A 26779-nucleotide genomic window follows, 5' to 3' on the forward strand; every position below is an offset into this window, starting at 1 on the left:
CTGTAATAACGCATGCTGGAAAATGTGATAATGACGACGTGGTTTTGAGCAAACATTACTTTTTGAATCCTTTTGAAGTCAGATGAACTTGTGGATACCATTTGAATGTCTCTGTGTCCAATATGAAGGAAGTTAAAGGTAGTTTTGTGAGCCAATGCTAACTGGTGTTAGCGCAATGACTGGAAGTCCAAGTGTGTCTGTTAGCATGTTTAGTAGATAGCACAATGACTGGAAGTCTATGGGTAAGAAAACACCTAAGGAAGCAACCTGGTCTCAGAGCATTTCATATTATTCTGTACATAAATCCAAGACAACAATTTAGTATGATATGTTTGGTATGGTTACATTAAGGCAAAAAAATAAAGGTGGTTGGTCGGGGTGGACGTATAATGCAAACGTCTAGAATCCCAAAGGTTGCGAGTTCAAATCTCTTCATTGACAACTTTTAGCATGTTAGCTAAGTAGCAACTTTTCAACTATTTACACATTTTTAGCTACTTTGGAACTACTTAGTATGTTAGCTAACCCTAACCTTAACCCTGTAATCTAACCCACCCAGCACGTGACTTCCACGGATGGTGAATTGTCAGCTATATCAGGTCCATCTGTCATGGACTTTATTTTGCCCAAAATTGTCTTCCCAAAAACTGGCCTGTATTAAGTCTGTCTGTTTTGGTCCAAATATAGCTGAAGTTCAGCCTGACCAGCTTGTGCTCATTGAAATGCATGAGATACACAAATACAATTATCCAATATTACATACAGTAACTCTCAGGGTCAGAACAACAGATTTTTACCTAGTCAGCTCAGGGATTTGATCTTGCAACCTTTCGGGTACTAGTCCAACGCTCTAACCACTATGGTACTTGCCGCCCCATATTGTACGTTTTCAAATTCTTAACATATAATACGAATTGTAATTCGTAACATTTCATACAAAATTGGTGATGGACATTTACAAATTAATAGATACCATAAGAAACTTAACTTAAAATAAATGGGGTGTATCGGATTTATGTAAAGAACAATACTAAATGCTCTGAGACCAGGTTGCAGTGAGGCACACTCCGCCAGCACTCCACCTCCCACTCCTCGCCAATCACAAAAGAAAATCTGTTCAAAAACATTAATCACTTTCTGCCAGTAGTTGACTCATAGTCACATAGCGAGACCTGCAATTAGTAACTCGATGACAATTGAGTAAGAGTTAGCATGTGCATTCCATGAACCGAGTGGGTTCTTACTCTGTGCGTCGTTCTGCTGCTTCCATAGCCAGTGGAGATTTCATCTTGTCCCATCAGTAAATACACTGGAGTCTTCCCCAGTGATGAGAAGGGAACCTATTGGTGTCACATGTACTAAGTATGAGACTGCAGTATAGCATGAGACTACATCTAAGGTCCTATTTACACTATGATAGATTCTCTAGAGGTTTGGAGAAAAAACCATCAGCTAGACCTTTTAATGTGGTGTAAACTACTACGCCACCTCCAGAGGTCACGGGCGAGACTGCAGTCAGATGTATTGTCTCTTTAAGAGAAATGCTCCTACCGTAAAAATCCTAATAGCAGAAATATTTTTTAAACGGCTGAAATGTATTCTTTATATTTAAGACTTATTTCAGTTTTTACCTAAAATTGCTGTAACAACCTGTTACAACTTGAAATTCTGAAACTAATATGAGACTACAGACTGGGCATTGGCCATTGAACCTGGGGCGTCATCGATAGGCCTTATCTGGTTGTCCATACGAGAGCTGAGTGGTTATCAGGCCTGCTGGGTGGGAGGTAACAGGATGTTCTAAGACACTGAGGGATTGTAAACACACTGGAGACACAGAGGTAAACAACTAGAAAGCGGAAGCTACTGTACAGGTGGAAACAAACCCAGAAGAATAGGAGTTATTGTAAACTCTTTGGACACAGAGGAAACAGCAATGTGGGATTTAAACTCACTGGGGACAGAGAGGGGCCAAAACAGAAACATGAGCATTAGATATTAGGGGGCAGTGGGAGGGTGGAAGCACATTTGGAACAATGTGAATAGTAGGGACAAAGCTTTTGTTCTTTTTAAGTGTGAATGGATAAAGGGGAGATGAACAACATTGGTGTTGTGAGGAAAATGTGTTTGAGAGACAGTGCAGGTCTAAGTACTTCCTGTTGGTTAGTGTGATTTCATTGGAAATAGAATGAAACTTGAAGTGAAAACCAACTTAAATGTGGATGACTGTCAGTACTTAATGTACACTACTGTTCAAAAGATTGGGGTCACTTAGAAATGCACTTGTTTTTGAAAGAAAAGCACGTTTCTTGTCCATTAAAATAACATAAAATTGATCAGAAATACAGTATAGACATTGTTAATGTTGTAAATGACTATTGTAACTGGAAACGGCATATTTGTTATGGAATATCTACATAGGCGTACAAAGGCCCATTATTAGCCACCATCACTCCTGTGTTCCAATGGCACATTATGTTAGCTAATTCAAGTTTATCATTTTAAAAGCATAATTGATCATTAGAAAACCCTTTTGCAATTATGTTAGCACAGCTGAAAACTGTTGTCCTAATTAAAGAAGCAATAAAACTGGCCTTTTTAGACTAGTTGAGTATCTGGAGCATCAGCATTTGTGGGTTCGATTACAGGCTCAAAATGGCCAGAAACAAATAACTTTCTTCTGAAACTCATCAGTCTATTCTTGTTCTGAGAAATGAAGGCTAATCCATACGAGAAATTGCCAAGAAACTAAAGATCTCGTACAACGCTGTGTACTACTCCCTTCACAGAACATCCCAAACTGGCTCTAACCAGAATAAAAAGAGGAGTAGGAGGCCCTGGTGCACAACTGAGCAAGAGGACAAGTAAATTAAAGTGTCTAGTTTGAGAAACAGACGCCTCACAAGTCCTCAACTGGCAGCTTCATTAAATAGTACCTGCAAAACACCAGTGTCATCAGTGAAGAGGCATAGCCGGGATTCTCGCCTTCTAGGCAGAGTTCCTCTGTCCAGTGTCTGTGTTCTTTTGCCCATCTTAATCTTTTATTTTTATTGGCCAGTCTGAGATATGGCTTTTTCTTTGCAACTCTGCCTAGACGGCCAGCATCCCATAGTCACCTTCTAAAGAAGGACAGTTTTATTGCTTCTTTAATCAGAACAACAGTTTTCAGCTGTGCGAACATAATTGCATAATGATCAATTAGCCTTTGAAAATTATAAACTTGGAGTAGCTAACACAACGTGCCATTGGAACACAGGAGTGATGGTTGCTGATAACGGGGCTCTGTACATTTATGTAGATATTCCATTTTTAAAAATCAGTCCTTTAGTTATTTACAACATTAACAATGTCTACACTGTATTTCTGATCAATTGAATGTTATTTTAATGGACAAAAAATGGGGACATTTCTAAGTGACGCCAAACTTTTGAACGGTAGTGTAGGTGTGGATTCTAACTGTCTAAGAAAGTAAATGACGCAAAGCAGGTTTACTGGCCAGTTTACATGGCGTGCTCTTTGAAGAAAGAGGCTGTCACACTGCTCTAGACAGTGTTAGATAATGTTTAGCAGGGAATGGCCCTGTTATGTAATGTGAATATGACAGACTGTGGAAACAGAGGGAACTTCAATAACAAGCTAGCACACAGTGTGCTAGATGCTGAGGTCATGCAAACAACCACCTCTGACATGAGCAATTAATTATATACTGTATTTACAGTACAGAATAGTCCCAACGAGTGGTGTAAAGTAACTAAGTAAAAATTATTAAGTCGTTTTGGGGGGTATCTGTACTTGACTATTTATTTATTTGACTACTTTTACTTTTACTCCACTAAAATGCTAAAGGACATATATACTTTTTACACCCATACATTTTCTCTGACACCCAAAAGTATCTTGTTACATTTCGAATGCTTGCTATGAGAGGAAAATGGTTCAATTCACTCACTTAAAGAGAACACGTGGCCATCACTACTGACTCTGATCTGACAGACTCTTTTCCCACCACTATACCATAAATCAATATACAAGTATGGAAGGCCAAGCACAGGACTTAACAATCATTATTGTTATGTGTTTAGAGCAAGTAAACTGAGGGATCTGAGGCTTAGGCAGAGCTGTGTCTCTAGGCTGGCCAGTGTTTCCCTGCCCTAGTCTTGTGTGCCAGGCAGCCAAGCTATGAGTCAGACCCTCTGTGGTCAGTGTGGGAGGCTGCTCTCCTTGTTTCACCCCAGTGACTAGTCTCCTCTCCCCATTCCTTCCTTCTCTCTATCTATCTTTCCTTCATTCTCTTTATCTCCCTTTTCACTCTGAATCACCAGGGTAGTCAACCTCTGCTTGGCCACATAATTGAACTACCACCACACACTGAACCTGCTTTGATTCATTATTTGCTAATATTACTGTACAATATTACACCACTGGAGGAGGATGACATAGTACTGTTTTCCCTTGTCTTATAAGGAGCCTCGACATCACAGTGAGGACCCATGTGCCGGTGCCCACGGGAGGGAGGGCCCTATTTATTAGGCTGTGTGAGGTGTTAGGCACTGGTCAGCACGTCTCTGATAGTCCTTTCTCATCCCTATCTATCTCCACTGAGCCTGCTGACCTCCCTCTGTTGGGAAACACAGTGTTACTTGGTTGCCCAGGGTGACAGGACAAGACCTGGACTAGGAAAACATGACTACACTAGTTTCATGTCTCATCAAGGACCTGTTTTCTCTCCCAGTGTGTTTTAACAATATGCTGCCATGCTTCTACAAAGTGCTCCGTCTCTCTCGGGGTTGTCCATCCTGTGCTATCGCTGTCTGTACAGTAGAATCCCGCTGCCTCTCACACACTACTCTCTTAACACTTAGCAGGATGCTATGTCTCCTTCCCACTGACACAACCCCAAAGCAGTGTTCATTTCGTCAACAATAACTAAGGAAAATATTCTTCAATGTCCACATTTTCCTGACGATAATGAGGCGAGATGCCCTGAAAAAACAATAACTATTACAAATTACTTTTATGTTTAGTTGACGATAATGTAACGGAACAAGAATTCCACGTGAGATTAATGGACATTCAATTTGACATGAAGCTTCTTTTCATCTGTTGTGTCAAATTATAAGCATGCATGCCTTTGCAGAATATTTAATGCAATCGTCTCATTGGCCGATAAAGTCTTTCAGTAGTGCTTGCTGCTTGAGCAGAGCCAGATCCATACACACACAGCTCCCGGGCGGTCTCTTCAATCACTCTCTCTTTTGAACTGATGTGCAGCCAAAACACTTCAATTGTAAATTGCCTAAATTAGAAACAATAATGTCTTGATAATCTTTGCTTTCATATAAGATATTTTAACTCCGATCACATCAGAAGTTTATTCATCTGGGTTGCTTCTCTCGCGTTCCGCAAATGCTAGTTGCGTTTGCTTTTTTTTCAGATTGGGAAAACTAATGCTAGGCTATTTGCTGAATTGTAGGAGTACAGAAATACTTCTGGCATTGTTGGAAAGCTCAGATTCTCCCATTTTCAGTTAAATCACTGTTATTTACTGCCCTTTGATGGCTATGATGGGGAGAAAATCAAAGCTGTAAATTGTTTAACCTGTACCTAAGGCTATAGCCTATAATGGTTCATTATGGCTGGCATTGGTTACAATCTGCCACAGAAGCAATGTTGCAACTTATATGAGGAGAAAGTAGACCTAGATGGACAAGGCTATCTGAATGTGCCCATGATGGAAGTTAGAGGTACATTATTTATTGGAGATAAAAATGCACTGACTATTATGTGACTAAAATGACTGTGACTCAAACTAGACTTAAAGGATCCAGAGTTTTAGTGGACTGATAATAACAGAAAAATGACTAAAACTAAGACTAACACTAAATCTGAAATCGCTGCCAAAATGAACACTGCCCAGGAGCAGGGAACACAGAAATCTGAATGAAGTGGAGCGGTTGTTCCTTCTCTGGGCTGGGCGCTCCGGGCAGGGTGCTTCCTGTCCTGATAGAGGAAGTGAGAGGAGGAAGAAATAGCCGTGAAAGGCGTTGTTGGAAACGGGAGGAATAGCTGGGAACTTGGACCGCTTTCAATGGCTTATAATCTTATCTGAGCGTTGTGGTATGCTTCCACTAGTACAACACATCAGAGTTTGGTGCCTCTTGGCTTCCCTACCCACCTCTAGCAATGCGGCTAATGAGATAGAAATGTTGAATAGTTTAATTAAGAAATAGGAAAATACTGAGTAACGTAAGTCCCCTATCAAACTTTCTAACACACACAACTTTGTATTCTGCCTCTAAATCTATAAACAGACAGGTTTTCATAGTGTTCCAAGTGGAATTTCAAACGAGTTTGGGTCAGAGCTGTAATTAATATGGCCTTGATGATATCCTGCTGGTGAGAACATTTTATGTGCAGATTTCAAAAGGATTCAAATGAACTGGAAAGACCTCAAAATACATGTTTTAGAGTGTACAGTACAGTACAGTATGTTTGTGTTTTATGGAAAATGTCTGTTTTATCAGAAAGCTTTATGAATATTCTTTATGCATCCGAAATGCCTGTTTGGGTATTTTGATGTGCACTTTGAGTCAGTAATGATAGATAGAGACACCCACAGTCTATCTTTGTCTTTCCCTCCCACTGTCATGGTAAGACGTCCATGAAATAATCCTTGACATCGTTATTTATGGTATATACAGACAGTACTGTATTGTACAGTACCATCATTCAAGATGGTTACCTGTCTCTTCTACAAACAATCTAAGAAAAAGGTTTGGATGGGTCCTGCCTGCCTGTCTGTCGGTCTCTCTTCCACTTCCTCTCTCTCTTTAAGGTGATGTTAGTCACATAGAACAGCTTTTTCCCACAGGCACACTCTATCTCTGTCGGTGCTATTTGTAAACATGACCTCCTCTTTCTCTGGATGTGGCTCCCTGGCTCCTTGGCCCTGGCTCCCTGGCCCTGGCTCCATGGCCCTGGCTCCCTGGCCCTGGCTCCTTGGCCCTGGCTCCCTGGCCCTGGCTCCCTGCCCCTGGCTCCCTGGCCCTGGCTCCTTGGCCCTGGCTCCTTGGCCCTGGCTCCATGGCCCTGGCTCCTTGGCTCTGGCTTTGGGATTATAATTGGACTTGGTATCATAAAGTGAATTTAGGAAGTTGATCTTGTCAGGAAAAGTTGTGGTTATTCTGTTGAACTTTGCGGGACTCTTTGTTGGACTGTAAAATGTTTCATCTACACTATACTAATTTCTTCCTCTTTCTCAATACTCTATTGACCCAGAATGTAAGTATCACACACCTCCTTTTTCTGTGAATTAGGTCTATTTTGGATAAAACAAATGATTTCACACACACACATACACACACCCACATGAACAAGTACACACAAACGCCACAGTCATGTCTGAAACTTATTTTGCTTTTGCAGTAAACATAATTGTGGTTTTGTACAGAAGATAGATGGTAGCACAGCCTCTTAACTAGAGGGGAGACATAATGAGAATGTAGGAGTCATTTGGGAGCAGATTTTCAAACAGAAAGAGGGGCTTTTGTCTGAAGTCTGTTGAAAACCAAAAGTGAGGAAAATAAGCCAGCTCAGAACAGAAGCTGTTCTCAATACTGTCTCTGTAGTCATGGGAATACTCTCTTTGAGAGTGTAAAGGAGGGCACACTTTATTTGGGACAAGCGAAAGATAAAGAAAGGATACAACATTTTGCTGTATGTATGTTGTACTGCTGGTCCTTTGAAAAAGCTGACTCAGATTGACCACAATGACAGGTAGTGACAGTCAAAGTAGAGGATTTCTAACACACCCTGAATTGATGTCATCATCGGTGTCAACCATCACAACATATGATACAATATACTTTATTGTCCACGTGGTCCTCTACAGTGATCCCAGGTCAGAGGGACACATCAGTGGGTGTGTAACCCCTTTGAAGGACTGAGTTTGACCTCTTTGGAGTGAGAGAACTAGACTGCTTTAGTCTGGGGCATTTATTTCAAAGAGCATTTATTGTCCGTCCACCATTATGCAATAGTTACCGTGATATTTATTCAAAAGATTCCAGCTTCCAGGAATCTATGCTTAGCGGCATGTCTGTGTGTGCTTTTTATTTTTGGACTAAGTGTACATTTGGTGTGTACAGTGTGTCTGTTATTTTGCTCTATGGTAACTGAGCTGTGCCCTGTGGAAACCTCCCACACGCCCACACCTCCAGGCATCAGAGGAGAGGCCCAGTGTGTTTGGGCCAGAGTAGGGCCAGGCAGGGCGGCTCAGTTCCCCCGGCTGGTCTACTTCCTGCCAGGGACCACGAGGCTCATGTCTAAAGTTGTTTAATTTGCAGGACTGCCAAGTCCATACTTCCATATCACAGGAGGTTGGTGGCACCTTAATTGGGGAGGATGGGCTTGTGGCAATGGCTGGCGCGGAATTTTGGAATGGTATTAAATACAGCAAACACATGGTTTCCATGTGTTTGATGCCATTCGCTCCATTCTTGCCATTATTGAGAGCTGTTCTCCCCTCACCAGCCTCCACTGTCCCATATTTCAAACTGGCTTTAAAGCAAAGCACCTAACTTTAGTGATAGGGGCCAGATGTGTTTGTTTCACTGTCTGTTTCACGCTTGCACAGGCAGCATACTGTATCATCCAATCCACTTTTAGTGGGCTGTATATAGCATTGATATTGTTCTGCACATGACAAAATAACAAAAGAGCCTCTAAAAAACAAAGCATTTTCTGTACTGTTTCATGCTTCAGCTGGTAAAAAGTTATGGTAGGGTCTTGGTTAAGAAGCACATACAATGATTACTGTATTTTTCATCCAACTCTTTTGTTACATAATAAAAAAAGAAGATGCATATCAACAACAACAACCCAGAGATAATGGTGATAACTGCAGTCCTTCTCTGCCTGGCTTTACAATTCTGAGGTATCCATACTAAACTCAGCAAAAAAGGACCCTGTCTTCAAAAGATAATTAATAAAAATCCAAATATCTTCACAGATCTTCATTGTAAATGGTTTAAACACTGTTTTCTATGCTTGTTCAATGAACCATAAACAATTAATGAACATGCAGCTGTGGAACGGTCGTTAAGACACTAACAGCTTACAGAGGTAGGCAATTTAGGTCAAAGCTATGAAACTTAGGACACTAAAGAGGCCTTTCTACTGACTCTGAAAATGCCAAAAGAAAGATGCACAGGTTCCCTGCTCATCTGCGTGAACGCACCTTAGGCATGCTGCAAGGAGGCATGAGGACTGCAGATGTGGCCAGGGCAATAAATTGCAATGTCCGCACTGTGAGACGCCTAAGACAGCACTACAGGGAGACAGGATGGACAGCTGATCGTCCTCGCAGTGGCAGACCACGTGTAACAACACCTACACAGGATTGGTACATCCGAACATCACACCTGCGGGACAGGTACAGGATGGCAACAACAACTGCCCGAGTTACACCAGGAACGCACAATCCCTCCATCAGTGCTCAGACTGTCCGCAATAGGCTGAGAAAGGCCTGACTGAGGGCTTGTAGGTCTGTTGTAAGGTAGGTCCTCACCAGACATCACCGGCAATAACGTCGCCTATGGGCACAAACCCACTTGTTGCTGGACCAGACAGGACTGGCAAAAAGTGCTCTTCACTGATGAGTTGCGGTTTTGACTCATAAGGGTTGATGGTCGGATTCGCATTTATCGTCGAAGGAATGAGCGTTACACCGAGGCCTGTACTCTGGAGCGGGATCGATTTGGAGGAGGAGGGACCGTCATGGTCTGGGGTGGTCACAGCATCATCGGACTGAGCTTGTTGTCATTGCAGGCAATCTCAATGCTGTGCGCTACAGGGAAGATATACTTCTCCCTCATGTGGTACCCTTCTGGCAGGCTCATCCTGACATGACCCTCCAGCATGACAATGCCACCAGCCATACTGCTCGTTCTGTTCGTGATTTCCTGCAAGACAGGAATGTCAGTGTTCTGCCATGGCCAGCAAAGAGCCCGGATCTCAATCCCATTGAGCACGTCTGGGATCTGTTGGATCAGAGGGTGAGGGCTAGGGCCATTCCCCCCAGAAAGGTCCGGGAACTTGCAGGTGCCTTGGTGAACGAGTTTAATTTACAGGCCCGCCAGGGCTGACCATAAAGGCTATTGTGGCACAGATTTGGCTGTTCATCTATATTGGCTTTCAGCATGTGACCCTTTGGTTCATTGTCTCCGTTCCCTCATGATTGGGTTCAGTACGAGACCGCGCATCACAAACCCTCTCTGGAACACGCTCTTCCCCCTGAATGAATGCATCCACACAGCCTTACCGCTGTACATGGATGGAAAATGAGAGTAGGGCCGTGACAATATGCTCCTGAGCCCGTACGCCTACCCATTAAGAAGTCCAGTGAGCACTGAGCCAAAGCAACTCCAGTGTCAGGAATTAATGTGGATGCAGCCCTGCATCAGATCTGGTAGCCTCTCTGACTTCACAAGAGGGCTTCATTTCAGTGGAGAATGGAACAAAAGCAGTCCTGACAAGGCACATACTCTACCCTGGATGAGTCAGACACTGTCATCAGGCATGCCGGCCGGCCCCAGCCCAGCACACACCAACTCACATCGGCTATGATATGTCAAGTGAACAATCTCATGCTTCAGATATGCTCCTATTCTTTAGGAACATGTGTTTTTCACCCCGCAGGGGAATGTCAAGCTCATTGCTGTTCTAACCTTGAGGTTATTGATCTCTCCCTCAGTCCATTAGCTCTGCCCCTTTGAAGGTATGTGCTCTCCCACTCCCCAATGGAGAGAACATCTGAAATCTTTATCAGTGGCACAAGGAGTAGGGGACCTAGTGTGTGTCTGTGTTTGCTATATCTCCCCTGAGAGGGCATGAATCAGGAAGCCAGGAGAGAGCTGACTCTCCTAGCTATCAGATCTTGCTTTAGATTAATAGATCGCCACATTAGCAAAGCCTTGACCTCAACCTCAGAAGACTGCCATGGGAAACACAGAAAAACCTGGAATACTCATTGGCTGCATGCCAGGAACTCCTGGGTTAACCATTACAACACGTAAATGTTATAACCGTAAAGTGTTAGTGAGAACATGTTTAGATTAGGGTGTAATAGATGAACAATATGATTGCATTTTTAAATGCTATTAAAATGAATGTTCGATCATCTTCGACAGCCTGTAAAACATACTGAATAACCCACAACATGTGGGTACAAGGTAGGCCTACTATTGTAAAAGTGTGGCTATTAGGTCAAACTTCTCTGGAAACAAGGCCTGCTAGGGATATACAGTGCCTTGCGAAAGTATTCGGCCCCCTTGAACTTTGCGACCTTTTGTCACATTTCAGGCTTCAAACATAAATATATAAAACTGTATTTTTTGTGAAGAATCAACAACAAGTGGGACACAATCATGAAGTGGAACAACATTTATTGGATATTTCAAACTTTTTTAACAAATCAAAAACTGAAAAATGGGGCGTGCAAAATTATTCAGCCCCCTTAAGTTAATACTTTGAAGTGCCACCTTTTGCTGCGATTACAGCTGTAAGTCGCTTGGGGTATGTCTCTATCAGTTTTGCACATCGAGAGACTGACATTTTTTCCCATTCCTCCTTGCAAAACAGCTCGAGCTCAGTGAGGTTGGATGGAGAGCATTTGTGAACAGCAGTTTTCAGTTCTTTCCACAGACTCTCGATTGGATTCTGGACTTTGACTTGGCCATTCTAACACCTGGATATGTTTATTTTTAAACCATTCCATTGTAGATTTTGCTTTATGTTTTGGATCATTGTCTTGTTGGAAGACAAATCTCCGTCCCAGTCTCAGGTCTTTTGCAGACTCCATCAGGTTTTCTTCCAGAATGGTCCTGTATTTGGCTCCATCCATCTTCCCATCAATTTTAACCATCTTCCCTGTCCCTGCTGAAGAAAAGCAGGCCCAAACCATGATGCTGCCACCACCATGTTTGACAGTGGGGATGAGGTGTTCAGGGTGATGAGCTGTGTTGCTTTTACGCCAAACATAACGTTTTGCATTGTTGCCAAAAAGTTCCATTTTGGTTTCATCTGACCAGAGCACCTTCTTCCACATGTTTGGTGTGTCTCCCAGGTGGCTTGTGGCAAACTTTAAACAACACTTTTTATGGATATATTTAAGAAATGGCTTTCTTCTTGCCACTCTTCCATAAAGACCAGATTTGTGCAATATACAACTGATTGTTGTCCTATGGACAGAGTCTCCCACCTCAGCTGTAAATCTCTGCAGTTCATCCAGAGTGATCATGGGCCTCTTGGCTGCATCTCTGATCAGTCTTCTCCTTGTATGAGCTGAAAGTTTAGAGGGACGGCCAGGTCTTGGTAGATTTGCAGTGGTCTGATACTCCTTCCATTTCAATATTATTGCTTGCACAGTGCTCCTTGGGATGTTTAAAGCTTGGGAAATCTTTTTGTATCCAAATCCTGCTTTAAACTTCTTCACAACAGTATCTCGGACCTGCCTGGTGTGTTCCTTGTTCTTCATGATGCTCTCTGCGCTTTTAACGGACCTCTGAGACTATCACAGTGCAGGTGCATTTATACAGAGACTTGATTAAACACAGGTGGATTGTATTTATCATCATTAGTCATTTAGGTCAACATTGGATCATTCAGAGATCCTCACTGAACTTCTGGAGAGAGTTTGCTGCACTTAAAGTAAAGGGGCTGAATAATTTTGCACGCCAAATTTTTCAGTTTTTGATTTGTTAAAAAAGTTTGAAATATCCAATAAATGTCATTCCACTTCATGATTGTGTCCCACTTGTTGTTGATTCTTCACAAAAAAATACAGTTTTATATCTTTATGTTTGAAGCCTGAAATGTGGCAAAAGGTCGCAAAGCTCAAGGGGGCCGAATACTTTCGCAAGGCACTGTACTTCCGTCTGTGTCAGTGAGTCTTAGGGAATTCCTTTGGTTTTGCTGTGAGCTCAGTTGACTGTGAACCAGAGGACTGACAGCTTCTCCCCAGAAGAAACATTTAGGTAGTAACATCATCAGACACACTGGACTGTGTGAATCTAGCAGGAAGACCACAGGCGAGGTGACAGGATGCACGCTCCACCCTAGTCATTATCACTCCAACCCCCAACTATCCCAACAGTGTAGTGCAGACAGGTGGCTTATACAGTAGAATGATGGATGCTCCTTTGTATAAATCGAAAAAGAAGAAAAGACAGTACTGTCTGTGGAGGCGTGTTTATGGGTGTGTTGAAGCCCAGAGGTCATTATACCCCCAACTGTGAAACCACATTAAAACACACAAAAACACACACACACTCATATAACACACACACACACAGTTGGAAGACAGCATACAGTAGGACTGTAATTTAATGCATTTCTCAAAGAGAAACTACTCATTTTGCGTACCTTTCTTCTGTCACCAAGACCATTCTCTACCCACCACTTTCTAATAGCTGGCTGTGCCAGCACTCGTAGAGCTCAACATAATGGTGAAGAATGATGCAATGGGTGAGTCGCCCTTACTACTTTTAATCCTACTAAAATGGAAGTACCGTAGAAGTCACTGCTGTGGTGGTGTACTCTGAAATTCCTCCGTTTCCCAGAAAGGAAGTGATTAATATCAGAGGCAGCTGGAGGATTCCTGAATGCGTGGTTTGGATAATGGCTAGAAGTGTTGTAATATGGTCATATTTACATTTTAGTGAGAGATGACAGCCTATTACAGGCTGTTGCCTGGGGACTTGTGTTATGTTTCCAAGGCAGAGGCTTGAAATTGTCTGTGTGGGTCTGAGCAGAGCCACTATCCTGCCAAGATACATGAGAGGAGATGTCTCAGAGTCCGTCTCATCCAGGGTTCTGGATCCCCCATCTGAACTGACTGAGCACAATAATATGCTTCAGATTGGCCCTAGACCTGCTAGTTTCTTATCACTTTTTACTACTGTAAATGTTGGAAAAAACATTGATGTCCCTTCATTTATGAAAATACTTTACAAGAGAAATAGGACAATAACTATGTATGGGCATGACAATGTGTAGGTCTACTAATGTATGCAGTTCATTCCCTCTTACTACCATAGCAAAACTTCCCAGCTTGCCACAATAACAAAACATTATTTTTTACATCATCCTACTATTCGTGTCCAATGACACCATTTCTCCTATTCCAAGTGAACTTCAAACTTACAGTGAAAATACACGTATGCAACAGGATTACCGCAACAGGTAGAGTTCATCAACCTAATGACCTCCATAGTGGATGAGTCATTTCCAGCTATGTTTTCTCTTTCTCTTCTATCTGGCACACCCCACCCTTCCTGCTGGAAAGAAAGCCATAATCATCAGCTGTGAGAATGTAACATCATACCACATAAATATCCTGGTGTTGGAAAGGTTGAATGATAATGGCAAATACCCTCAGGTTGAAAGAAAAGCAGGTAGGTATGAGTTCTGGCATACTTGAAGAGGATACAGCAGGGGATTTAACCTGAGCCATCAAAAACTATATGACAGACCCATAGAGTAAAGTAATGTCTTTTCTCTTGTGTAAACCTGATAGAGGAGTCCTGTGTTTGGGTGTAAGACATGTTGAGTGCCTGTAGCTTTGTCAGTACTTTTTTCATAAACTGTCTCAAGCCCTCACTTCTCTGTGAATGTGTTGCCTGCCTGCCTTTCTGTCCGCCTGACTGACTTTATAAGGAACATCCTGTGTGGTGACATCAGGCACGCACCAGAGTGAAGAGGACGGCTCTGTTAGGGGAGGAAGCAGTGGTGGGAGAGGAGAGGGGCGGGGCATGTGGTCATAATACTCAGCACACAGAGTTCTCAAGTCAATCCTATCCATTCACATCATCTTTCCAATCATAGTATTTTCCCATTTCATTCTCTTACACAGTAACATGCTTCTTCTCTAATGTGAATACGAAATCACTGTAAATAGGTAATGGCAACAAAAGCTGGCAAAATAAAGAAACCAATAAGTATTGATTTATGCAGTTGCACAGACATCACAAGCAACACACAGCTACCAAGCTCACCTTCCGATCCACAAACACCCATGCGGTGATCTGTTCTCACAAACCCACCATTCTTCCCCTTGAAAAAGGCACTTAACCCTCATTTGCTCCTGGGATGCTGTACTACTATGGCTGACCCTGTAAAACAACACATTTCAGTTCACCTATCTGGTTTAGGTGACAATTCAACTTTTTTTGAAATGATTATTAAAGGGGATTAGAGCGAGCCTGGTCCATCCAGGGTAACATATCTAACAATAAGCCTGTTAGGTCCGGGGCCAAAGCTTTGGGGATTTACCAAGTCAAGCAACAAGCACACTCTGTTCCCACCAACCACCTCCAGTTTCTGCCTCTATTTATTTAGCACTTCACTTGTTTCTAGTCATTGTATGGCTATGTTTGGTTAGCATGCATGGCTGTAGCTAGTTAGTTTAACCTAGTTAGGTTGAAGGGACACACACAACACTTTTAATGGCTAATAATGATAATAATAATTTTGGTGGGTGCTTATATTTGTCATATTTCACACATGTAAAAGTGTATATTAGTATGCATGTGTTAATAAAAAGTGTTTGTTTTTTCTTTCCCAACCCATAAGACACCCTCGTAGAGCAGGGTCACGGCCAGGGTCTGTTATTAGCAGTGTTGGGGAGTAGTGAACTACATGTAGTTCAACTATTCATTCAAAAACATTTTGAAGTAGCTTGGTGGTAGTTTAACGACATTCAGATCTAGGTAGTGTTTTCAGTAGTTGATTACTTTTTTTGCCATGTAGCAGTGTAGCTAAATACTGGTTACAACGTGTGTTCCAGCACACATTGTAACAGGCATAGTGTGAATCATTTTGTAAAATAAATAAGTCATACCAAAAACACAGCTGTTGAAGGGTTTTGATACAGTGTCATAATTGTGTAAAACATAAACAGTGTCATGAGGTCATAGCTTTTTCCAACAAGTCCATTATAATTCATTCACATCTCATTTGACTCTATAGTATCAGACTTGAGTGACTGGCATGGGACTTTATGACCAGAGTAAAGTCTATAAAGACTGTTGTTCCATCATCTGAGCTGCCCAGCCACTTCTGACAAACACAGAGCAGGTCCCAGGTAAATAAAAATGTCCCACCGAGATCAGATAAGGAGCAGTAGCCAGACAATGTGGGCACCATTCAGTTACCATGCAAGAGAAAATACTGCAGAGATTAGAGTGTTTCTGTGGTGTGTTTGCTGTGCCTGCCTTGTTATCTCCCCTGGAGCCATCCCCATTACCCACTCCTTTTCACTCCTTCTCTCTGTCTCCCTTCAGCCTTGTGTGCGAGTGTTTTACATGAACTGTGTCTGTTCTACTGAGTCTATGTGGAAACAATAAAGCGCAGCTACAACTGTGTTGATGGAGGCAATGGTACCTACACAGTGTAACTAACAGAGGTATCCCTTACGCCAAAAACGCATGTTTTTATGTGATCATGTGTATGTGAAGTTAATGTGATAAATGTGACAACATGTAAAGCAACATGTAATAACATGAAACTACACATCCGAAAACATGTGATCACATGTGAAGTGTTCCAAAAACATGTTTTCACCTGATGATTCGTGTGATTTTACATATGTGAAATCATGTGGTTTTTCTGTAATGGATATATGTATGTGTGTGTCATATTCTCTGAATGCAGTTGTGTTCAGTCTAGGGTCCTCAAACAACCTCTCGCTGCCCAGCCAGTGTGGCGCCACAAGAGGCTGTGAGTCCAGAACAGCTTGTTAAATCCATACCTGAGATTCTAACAGGAATGACCTCATCTTTATTCTGTCATACAACATGCAGTTTAGTGAACTCACTGTACAAAATATATATTCCCCTCTCTCCAGTCCAACTAATACAAGAGTGTAGGACTATGGGCTCCAAATGCAACAATGTGTGCTGTGTTTATTTGTTATTGATAAGCACTATGAACACGTACTCCCTGCATAATCTGTAACAATTAAAACACTGCAACACCCAATATGCAATGTGCAACACTCAAGTACTGTAGATAAAACTGACTTGTGTTATATCAGATGATAATGTATCATAGCCTATTGTACAATAAAGCAATGGCACAATGTTTCCCCATGTTTACCAATGTTTACCAATGACACAATGTTTCCCCATGTTTACCAACTGTTTACTAATGGCACAATGTTTCCCCATGTTTACCAACTGTTTACTAATGGCACAATGTTTCCCCATGTTTACCAACTGTTTACTAATGGCACAATGTTTCCCCTTGTTTACCAACTGTTTACCAATGACACAATGTTTCCCATGTTTACCAACTGTTTACCAATGACACAATGTTTCCCCATGTTTACCAATGTTTACCAATGACACAATGTTTCCCCATGTTTACCAACTGTTTACTAATGGCACAATGTTTCCCCATGTTTACCAACTGTTTACCGATGTTTACCAATGACACAATGTTTACCCATGTTTACCAACTGTTTACCGATGTTTACCAATGTTTACCAATGTTTACCAATGTTTACCAATGTTTACCAATGTTTCCCCATGTTTACCAACTGTTTACTAATGACACAATGTTTACCAATGACACAATGTTTACCCATGTTTACCAATGTTTACCAACTGTTTACTAATGTTTACCAATGTTTACCAATGTTTACCAATGTTTCTCCATGTTTACCAACTGTTTACTAATGACACAATGTTTACCAATGTTTACCAATGTTTACTACTGTTTACCAATGTTTACCAATGACACAATGTTTCCCCATGTTTACCAACTGTTTACTAATGGCACAATGTTTCCCCATGTTTACCAACTGTTTACCGATGTTTACCAATGACACAATGTTTACCCATGTTTACCAACTGTTTACCGATGTTTACCAATGTTTACCAATGTTTACCAACTGTTTACTAATGTTTACCAATGTTTACCCATGTTTACCAACTGTTTACCAACTGTTTACTAATGTTTACTAATGTTTACCAATGTTTACCAATGTTTACCAATGTCTACCAATGTTTCCCCATGTTTACCAACTGTTTACTAATGACACAATGTTTACCAATGACACAATGTTTACCCATGTTTACCAACTGTTTACTAATGACACAATGTTTACCAATGTTTACCCATGTTTACCAATGTTTACCAACTGTTTACTAATGTTTACCAATGTTTACCAATGTTTACCAATGTTTCCCCATGTTTACCAACTGTTTACCAATGACACAATGTTTCCCCATGTTTACCAACTGTTTACCAATGACACAATGTTTACCCATGTTTACCAACTGTTTACCAATGTTTACCAACTGTTTACAAATGTTTACCAACTGTTTACCAATGTTTACTACATCTTCATAAAATATCTGTAAATCTATTACTCCTAGTGTAGCCTGTAAAACACATATAACCCCCTATAAATCATTTTAAGTATACATTATTAATGTAAAGTGAAACCATAAAATATTCATGAATGTAGTCTACTGTGCAGGTGCTGTGTGTACAAGCTTTTAAATTGAAAGCTATGTCTTTAAGAGCTGAGTGAAAGGCGGAGCCAGAGTGTTCTTGTGTTGTGTGGTGGAGCTTAAAAGAACATCGCTCACAACAATAGTATTGAGAACCCTCCCAGAACACAGTAGTTATAGTGGAAAATGTGCTGTCCTTTATTTCAGCTTCTATATTGGCTCAACTAATGTCTACCGCAAAACAGGGGAGCTAGAACTGTCGACAATAGAGGATTCTCAACGGTTGGAGAAGTGACAGCGGATGTGAAAACTGCGAGGTTGTAAGGTGAGCTGTAAAAACTTGGTTTGACGTGACATGTAGCTACTATAATTTTTTTGGTGTGTTGATGACGACAGCAGTGATTGATTCATTCCCTCTTATATTCCAGCCGATACATTGTGTCATACATTGTATCCCCCTGGTATAATATATTTATATTATCTTTAATATCGCTATCATTATGCCTCTCATACTTAAGTCAATATGTTAAACCGTAAGCAATTTAAAGTTGGAACAAGTTCTCCTTGTATGGTGAACATTAACATTTTAATGGCATAAGAATGAAGATAAGATGGATCCTTATGTGAGATCGGGAAACGTATATTATGGAGTGAGTCACCTTGGAAAGCTCTTACAATCGATTCTGTATAGCGATGGGGTGTGCGCGCTGTTTGCTTGTAGCACAGGTAGAGCGAGTATGGTTGCTCGGAAACCGCTGCAGGGGTGTTATAGGTGGGGTGTGAACTTAAACGTGTTGCTGTGCCCAATGTGTCACGAGCTATAGTAAGGTATGTTCGAAATGGCACCCAATTACATAGAGCAAAAGTAGTACACTGCGAGGAAAAATGTGATGTCAGACTTTCACAAAGGGGTTAATATTGTTGGTGTGTATGTAACACCCAGACCTCTTGGCCTGGAGTGACTGTGTTGAGCTCTAGGTCTTGGTGTTTTGCTGGTAGGCTATGCATGTCAGATTCTCATCACAAATGTGATTACCACATGTCTTTCCACACAACAAAAAACTATATGTTCTCTGAAAAGAATTGCCTGCAACGTTCCCATTCATTATTTTCTCTAGCTACCCATTTGTTTAATCCTGTTGCCTCAAAATACACTCCAATACTATGGTTAGCTGCTGCCTAACTATTTGTGCACCTCTTGCCAGAGGAAGAACAAGCCCCTAGGTGTTCATTATTGAGGATCAAGTTGCTTCCTATCACCTCAGAATCAAATCCAGGTCCCTAGGCAAGGGGTGGAGAGATGCCATGGTGGACAATTTTGCCCGAGCTGACGTCCTGGGCATTCTGTGGTTCCAGAACTTTGTTTCTGAATGACCAGCAGTCTGGGCAACATGTCAATCTATCCATTCTCTAGACCTGCCACGATGTGTTCTCACATCCTGATGATTAGTGGTTGAAGATAGATATAGAGTATATTGTTCTGGCAATGCATTTGTTGTTCATACAATGCAGAACACAGTGGATGAACTGCTTTACATGGTATAGACTTCTGTGAAGTAGTCTCCAACATTTGGGCAGAGATGACCCCCCCCCCCCCCCCCCCCAGGTCAGGTCTAGCCCACATGTTACAACTCTACTCAAAGGATGTCTGGGGCTATGGTGGGATGCACTCACACCCCTCTTCTTCTGGCCACAGGCTCCTAATTAAAATGAATGTCACATGTCTATGGTCCATACAAAAATGTCAGGGTGTCATGTAGGCATGACTATTACTAGTCTGGCCTGGGATGAATGTTGTCCTGAAGACAAACTACATTGGAATGTTACTTAATGTGCTGCTGTACCAAACAGTGCCATTTAAATGAGCACATCAAGAAAGTAAAAGACTACTTTGCAGGGTATGTGAAATCTGATACGCCTGGATTTTGGCACATCTGTAAAACAAGGTATCACAATTATTTGTTCCACAGATGTGACTTGATTTCCTCCTCCTGATCCATGCTTGCATTGTTAACTCAGCCCTGACATGACAGGAACATCCAGGCCATCTGACATATCTCTGGTTACAGGAACAGTCCTGTCTAAAAGGGATCTGCAGTTAACTATACCTGCCTACTGCGGTGCAATCAACACTGCTGTTGCATAAAGACACTGTCAGTGTTTTGGGTTTAGTTTAAAACTCAGGAATTTTTTCTTCTAACTGACATAAGATCCAGTATGAAGGACTTAACACTTTACTTAAAGCCAATGGGTATACTGCATGTAGTAATGATCTATTATTAAAAGGCTTATCATATCCTATTTCGATGCTGCAGTTTTTGAACCAACTGTAAATTGCTGTTTAGGCTAGACATCATTATTACATGATGCTAAGACATTTTCTGTAGTAAACATGCTTCTAAAAGTCTTGCAAGGCATTATAGCCACATCATCAAAACACATAATACCTGTGGTATGTTTATTAACAAGAACATTCATGTCACTAGCAGTGTTCCTCTTTTGTGTTCTGTTTCCTCAGTGTGAGAAAATGAGTATTGTTTTTGTAGTTTGTCTGTACTGTGTATAGCATGTACATGTTGTCTGTAGCAACTAAAGAGAGCATTGTGTGACATGGCGCTCTCTGTCCTGAGGGTGTGTAGGGGCACAAGTGTCTTAAAGTCCCATCAACCTGAACATTTGTCATTCCACAGCCAGAGGAGCCAAGGATAATGTTTCTCTGTGTTCTTTTTAAAAACCACTACCGGAGTGTGAGGCACAAGGCCACAGCTCTTTAATTAGTGAGAGAGGGAAAGCTAGCAGCTCTGGAAAAAAGGAGGGCCATCTTTTGGGGCTCCCATCAGGCTTTCTTTCTACTACATGGAGAAAGCTTTTAGGTTCTGATATTCAATGCAAAATACAACACCAGAGGACACTCTTCATCAGAGGATTGTGTCTCATGTTGGTGGAAATCTGTCAATGAGCAAAATGGATCATATCTAACCGTACTTTTATAACTGTCTCCTGTCTCGAACCCTGTTCACTTTCACTCATGTTCCTGTCTCTTGGCTGTGTTACAGGTCCAGCAGTAGCAGCCAGCCGGGGCTAGCCAAGCGTTTCCTGGCTTTGATGCGACTCGATTGTGCCTGGAGTATGTCCACAGCGGGCCTGACTGCCCAGGAGATCTGTTTACCCACAGACAGCCCCTTCCTACGGGCTAGTCACTGCCTCAGCATGGCTGGAGCCAAGCCCTCATGGATCCACCACCATGAGCTGGACAAGTAAGTCTGCTGCATGCAGGGTTGGAGTAACTGACGACATGTATTCAGTTACATGTAATCTCATTACAAAAAATATATATTTTATCAGTTACGTTACCAGCAAAAAATATTATAATCAGATTACAGATACTTTTGAAACTAGATTACCTCTTGGATTACTTTTCAATTAAAAAAGGATGGTTGCAAAAAAATGAATTAACTCCTTTCTGTTTTCTCAATAACATTCAATTCTGCATTGAAAAGAATCTTAAGTTTGTTAAACCTGAGCAATTCTGACTACAAGTCAGTGACCACTATGATGACACACAAGTGTTTGATGGATCCTTTGTCTTCTAATGCCTCTAAAGGGAAAGTAATCCAAAAGTAACTGAAAGTAATCTGATTGTTACTGAGTTTGGGTAATCCAAAAGAGATGTTACTGATTGCAATTCTGGACAGGTAACTAGTAAATGTAACGATAATGTTTAGAAAGTAGCCTACCCAACCCTGGTCACGTCTGTTCCCCTGTTACTAGAATATGATTTTTATTACAGTTAATATTTTACCAAGGGTATTCCTGCAGGGATGGTTGGAATTATTTTAACTACATGCAGATTGGACAATTACTCAACAATGTGCGTCATGTCATTTTACAGTTTGTACTTCAGTATGGATGCAGCACCCACGGAATACAACTTTCAATTTCAGCAGCAGGTGCCACCATCGCTCAATTCTGAGAGTGAGTACAGGACCCAGCCACTGTAGATTCTATTTCTATGTTACCAACCACCACTTACACCCACAAGCCTTCCTTTTGCCCTCTGCCTTCTACACAGCCTTACAAGGAGGGATTTAATACTATGCCTCTGAGCCAACTGGTCAATGTTTACTGGGAGGTTTTCCTGTTTCTATAAGATTAGAAAGCCAGAATGGCTGCCAAGGGCCTGGCCTGCTCTAAATATATCCTGGGGAATGTTTAACAAAACCCTGAGGAGAACTGCTTTCAAGTAATTGCAATGTGCCTCTGACCTACACTCTTTCGGGAAACTTCTAACCTAGGGTGCCTGGTGAAAGTTAATTAGTGATGTACCAAGTTTGTAATTGTTCTCTTGTCATTACCAAATGTCAAAATTGATATCTAATTGCTTTTCTAACCACCTTCTCTCCTCTCTACCTCTATAGGACAGAAACATAGCCCTGGTGCACAGCGGTTACCCTCAAAGAAGTCCCGTCCCACCAATCTGTCCCTGTCATCCAGCGCTGAGCCCTCCACCCCGAGCCCTGCTGAGGATGACCAGGTGGTCCCGTCCTTCCAGAGGTTGTCTGTGTACGAACGCTGCAGTCCCCCACACACACCTAGCCGGGGGGCCAAGCCCCTGCCCCCTCTCCCTGGGCGGGGAGACCTTTCCCCTGACCAGGCCATGGACAATGAGGTGGAGTTCTTCACCAGTTCAGATGACAGCCGTTGCTTGGTTCCTGAGCAGTGTCCCCCTAAACCCTCTGCCTCCCGCTACGGAGCCCCCAGCCGCAGGAGTTTCAGGCACTGTGGACAGATTAACTATGCCTACTTTGAGGGGCCAGTGGGGCAGCAGAGACCACAGGAACGACAGGAGCAGCAGCGGATCCAGGCGCAGCAGCGACAACAGGAGCAACAACAAAGATTGGAGCAGGTAGAGCAACAGCCATTGGAGCATCCACTGTATCCCAGACAGCAGGACCGAGCCCAGAGGAGGCTGCGGCGCTCTCATTCCGGCCCTGCTGGCTCCTTCAACAAGCCCACGTCGCTGCGCATGCCCTGTCACCACCGCCACACCCAGGGCATGGACAAACCAGAGGTGCCCCCCCGTGTGCCCATCCCCCCACGGCCCATCAAGACTGCAGACTACCGCCGCTGGTCAGCCGAGGTGTCCTCTGGGGCCTACAGTGATGAGGACAAGCCCCCGAAGGTTCCCCCAAGGGACCCTTTGTTGTCTCAAGGCAGCTCCCGTACCCCAAGCCCCAAGAGCCTCCCCTCATACCTCAACGGTGTTATGCCTCCCACGCAGAGCTTTGCCCCAGACCCTAAGTACGTGAGGCGAGGTTTACAGAGGCAGAACAGCGAGGGGTCTCCCTGCATCCTGCCGGTCATGGAGAACGGCATGAAGGCCAGCACCACACACTACTTCCTGCTTCCACAGAGGCCTGCCTACCTAGACCAACCTTACTTGGAGAAGTTCATCCGGGATATGGACTGCCCAGAAGGTCGCAATAGAGGGGCTTCAGACCCAGAGTGGGATTGTCAGACCAGGAGGAAAGCACAGGTGGATTTAGTTTGAGCTGGAGGAGACAAGTTGGGGAAGGCCTCCACGGGACACGAGCAAACCTCTGGGCACAAAGTGCCTCAGGACACTGAAGCCTTCAGACGTTTACTGCTGCGTTGACACTGACGACGTTGGTAGTTTTACCTCAGTATTCTAAAAACATAGGGGTTTTGATATACCATTTAGAGTTACTGGGACATTTGGAATTGCAATCAAAACACATGAGCTAAATGTTGTCTAACTATTGTGTGTTTGGGGGGGTGATATTTAACCATTTTAGAGTGATTCTTTTTTAATATTATTTGTCAGTACATTATGTAAATGTTTTGCTGATACAGTGGTTCAGTTTTAGGGTATAAGCAGGACTTGTGCCCCCATGTTCTCAGTGTTGTGTGTCTCACAGGTAGAGGACATTTTGTGAGTTGTATATTGTGTTTTGATATTGCTTATGTGCCTCAGAAATTAGGGACAAAGGGTCAGTAAAGCAATTATTATCTTGTGTTGCATCTATGAAGTCTAAAGATCCCAATGTATTTAAACACTTTTAAATGAAGGATTCCCCACCCTAACTCATATTTTGTATAAGCATGAAAATAGGAATGCACATGTCCTGCCTTGTTGATATTTCAGTCTTACTCAGACCACTATGTTTATGGATGACTGTGTGTTTCCCCTCACTGGACGTGCAACTCTGTACCAGTGGGGGCTGTGGAATATTGGTATGCATGTATCCAGTGGGATGTCTAGGGCAGCTTATACTTTGTTACGCGTGTGTACGTGGTGCAAGTGTGTTTGTTTTCTCTGCTGTTTTTGTGTGGCTTTTCTACCATATTGTAGAAAATTAGGTTAACAATATTTGTTACTGTTCTCTGCCTGTTTGTCATCACTGCAACCGTGTATTTTGACGTAGTGTATCCTCCCTAACCCCTATATTACTTTCCTTCTCTGGAATTTGTTGTTGAACATGAGTGTATGCATGTCTCAACTGAATTGTATCAAACTGTGTGGGGAGCTCAGGAGTTGGTCAAGCTGTGAGTCAATGTGTGGAACTGCCTTCAATACAACCCCTCAGAATACAGGGTAGCCTAGTGGTTAGAGCGTTGGACTAGTAAGTGGAAAGTTGCAAGTTCAAACCCCCGAGCTGACAAGGCACAAATCTGTCGTTCTGCCCCTGAACAGGCAGTTAACCCACTGTTCCTAGGCCGTCATTGAAAATAAGAATTTGTTCTTAACTGACTTGCCTGGTTAAAGAAACAACTTAATATATTACCCAACAGTTCATGGACTGTAATCCTAAAAGAATTAGAATTGAAGAATAAATTAACTGAAACATTGCCAAATATTTCTCAATCCCTTATGACAATCAAACCACTACTTTACTCAGTCAATATACCACGTTTTAGAATTTTAAAACACAATCAGACCTTTCATTATATATATACACAAGTGATCCTGGATCACAGAGATGTTGGGCACACGTGATAACATAGACCTATATTATGCAGACTGTGTGGGGCTTACCTACCTGACACAGACTTTCCTGTTCTGCTTGTGCATTCCTGCCTGACGTGACTGCAGTGGGTGTAGTCCAGAGACTTTGGCTGCTGGCGGCCAGGAAACAATATAGATTTTATTGTTATAGATTATTCAAGCTCCATCGTGATGACATAGTAAATGTAGCAAGTGTGTGGAAGTAATCCTGGATATAAAACACCGTGTTCCAATCCATATCAGATTAGCTCTAAAGTCGAATGGTCACTTCAGTACATTTTCCCTCCAGGGCAAAGTGAAAACCTAGAAGAGGCCATGTTTTTTTATATTTAATGTATAAGAAATTGTTTACATTGTACACTGTTATTTAACCTATTCCCATGTCTTATCGGAAACAATGAAATCAAATGAAGACTTTAGTACATTGAGAATTTACATTATCTGCTGTAGTGAAACAAATGCACTGGGAGTAAAGAACTGTATGCTGTGTCACAGTATTTAACATAATTCCAGTTTTCATTGTGAATAGTTGATCGTGTATCAGTCTTTTAAAGGAGAAAATAAAATGACTTATTTATGAATCGGTCTTCTGTATTCTGTTATGTGTTGAATGGTGTGAGATGAACTCTGATTCAGCTGTTGTTGGGCCTGTTATATCACCCCCACCCACACCCTCATGCAGCACCTCATTTACAGCTGGCTGCAGTCCAAACACAAAGCAGAGTTACTTAGACAGACAGGTATACATTACCTTCCCCTTCCTGGTTGAAAGAATGACTCTTTTCCCCCCTGGCTACCTGTTGAGCAACTCTGAGGCTCGGTGTCCTGTTGGCTCAGGTCTTCGGTGCTTCATGTTTCACTGTGGGAGTCCATAGCTTGAATGATGACTGGAAGAGTTATTTTATTTGAAAATATTTGTCAGTGCAGTCAATAATTTATAAGACCGCTAAACACAGAGCAGAAGGACTGAAATGATTAGTTAGTGAGTCCAGACTTGACCCAAGTTGTCAAGAATCCACACTAGAGGAAGGTTTTTGTTTATCATTCTACAGTACACCTGTCAATCAACTGATCAATGCATCCCACTTCATGCTTTAGGCCTATTAATAAGGTGGTAATACAAGACCATTCCGGATGTTCATTGTCATAGTGACAACTGCAAATAATACTTAACTGTACAGTACCAGTCAAAAGTTTGGACACACCTACTCATTCAAGGGTTTTGCTTTATTTTTTA

General features: G+C 42.2%; 1 protein-coding gene across 1 annotated transcript; it reads left to right on the plus strand.

Moving 5' to 3' along the window:
- Nucleotides 1–18643: 18643 nt before the first annotated feature.
- On the plus strand, nt 18644–26123 carry LOC124031366 (ERBB receptor feedback inhibitor 1-like). The gene is made up of 4 exons (XM_046342500.1): nt 18644–18840; nt 21572–21772; nt 22408–22490; nt 22934–26123. Exons 2-4 carry the CDS (start codon nt 21621–21623, stop codon nt 24064–24066), a joined length of 1368 nt encoding a protein of 455 aa, XP_046198456.1. The 5' UTR covers nt 18644–18840; nt 21572–21620; the 3' UTR covers nt 24067–26123.
- Nucleotides 26124–26779: the final 656 nt, after the last annotated feature.

Source organism: Oncorhynchus gorbuscha, linkage group LG03 (genome assembly GCF_021184085.1).
Source record: "Oncorhynchus gorbuscha isolate QuinsamMale2020 ecotype Even-year linkage group LG03, OgorEven_v1.0, whole genome shotgun sequence".
NCBI lineage: Eukaryota > Metazoa > Chordata > Actinopteri > Salmoniformes > Salmonidae > Oncorhynchus > Oncorhynchus gorbuscha.

What these genes read in the sequence shown, in the direction of transcription:
- LOC124031366 (XM_046342500.1), top strand. Translation starts at nt 21,621, where the DNA reads ATGCGACTCGATTGTGCCTGGAGTATGTCCACAGCGGGCCTGACTGCC. An exon ending in CACCACCATGAGCTGGACAA is followed by an intron (nt 21,773 to 22,407) that starts GTAAGTCTGCTG and finishes GTCATTTTACAG; the next exon opens with TTTGTACTTCAGTATGGATG. An exon ending in ACCATCGCTCAATTCTGAGA is followed by an intron (nt 22,491 to 22,933) that starts GTGAGTACAGGA and finishes CTACCTCTATAG; the next exon opens with GACAGAAACATAGCCCTGGT.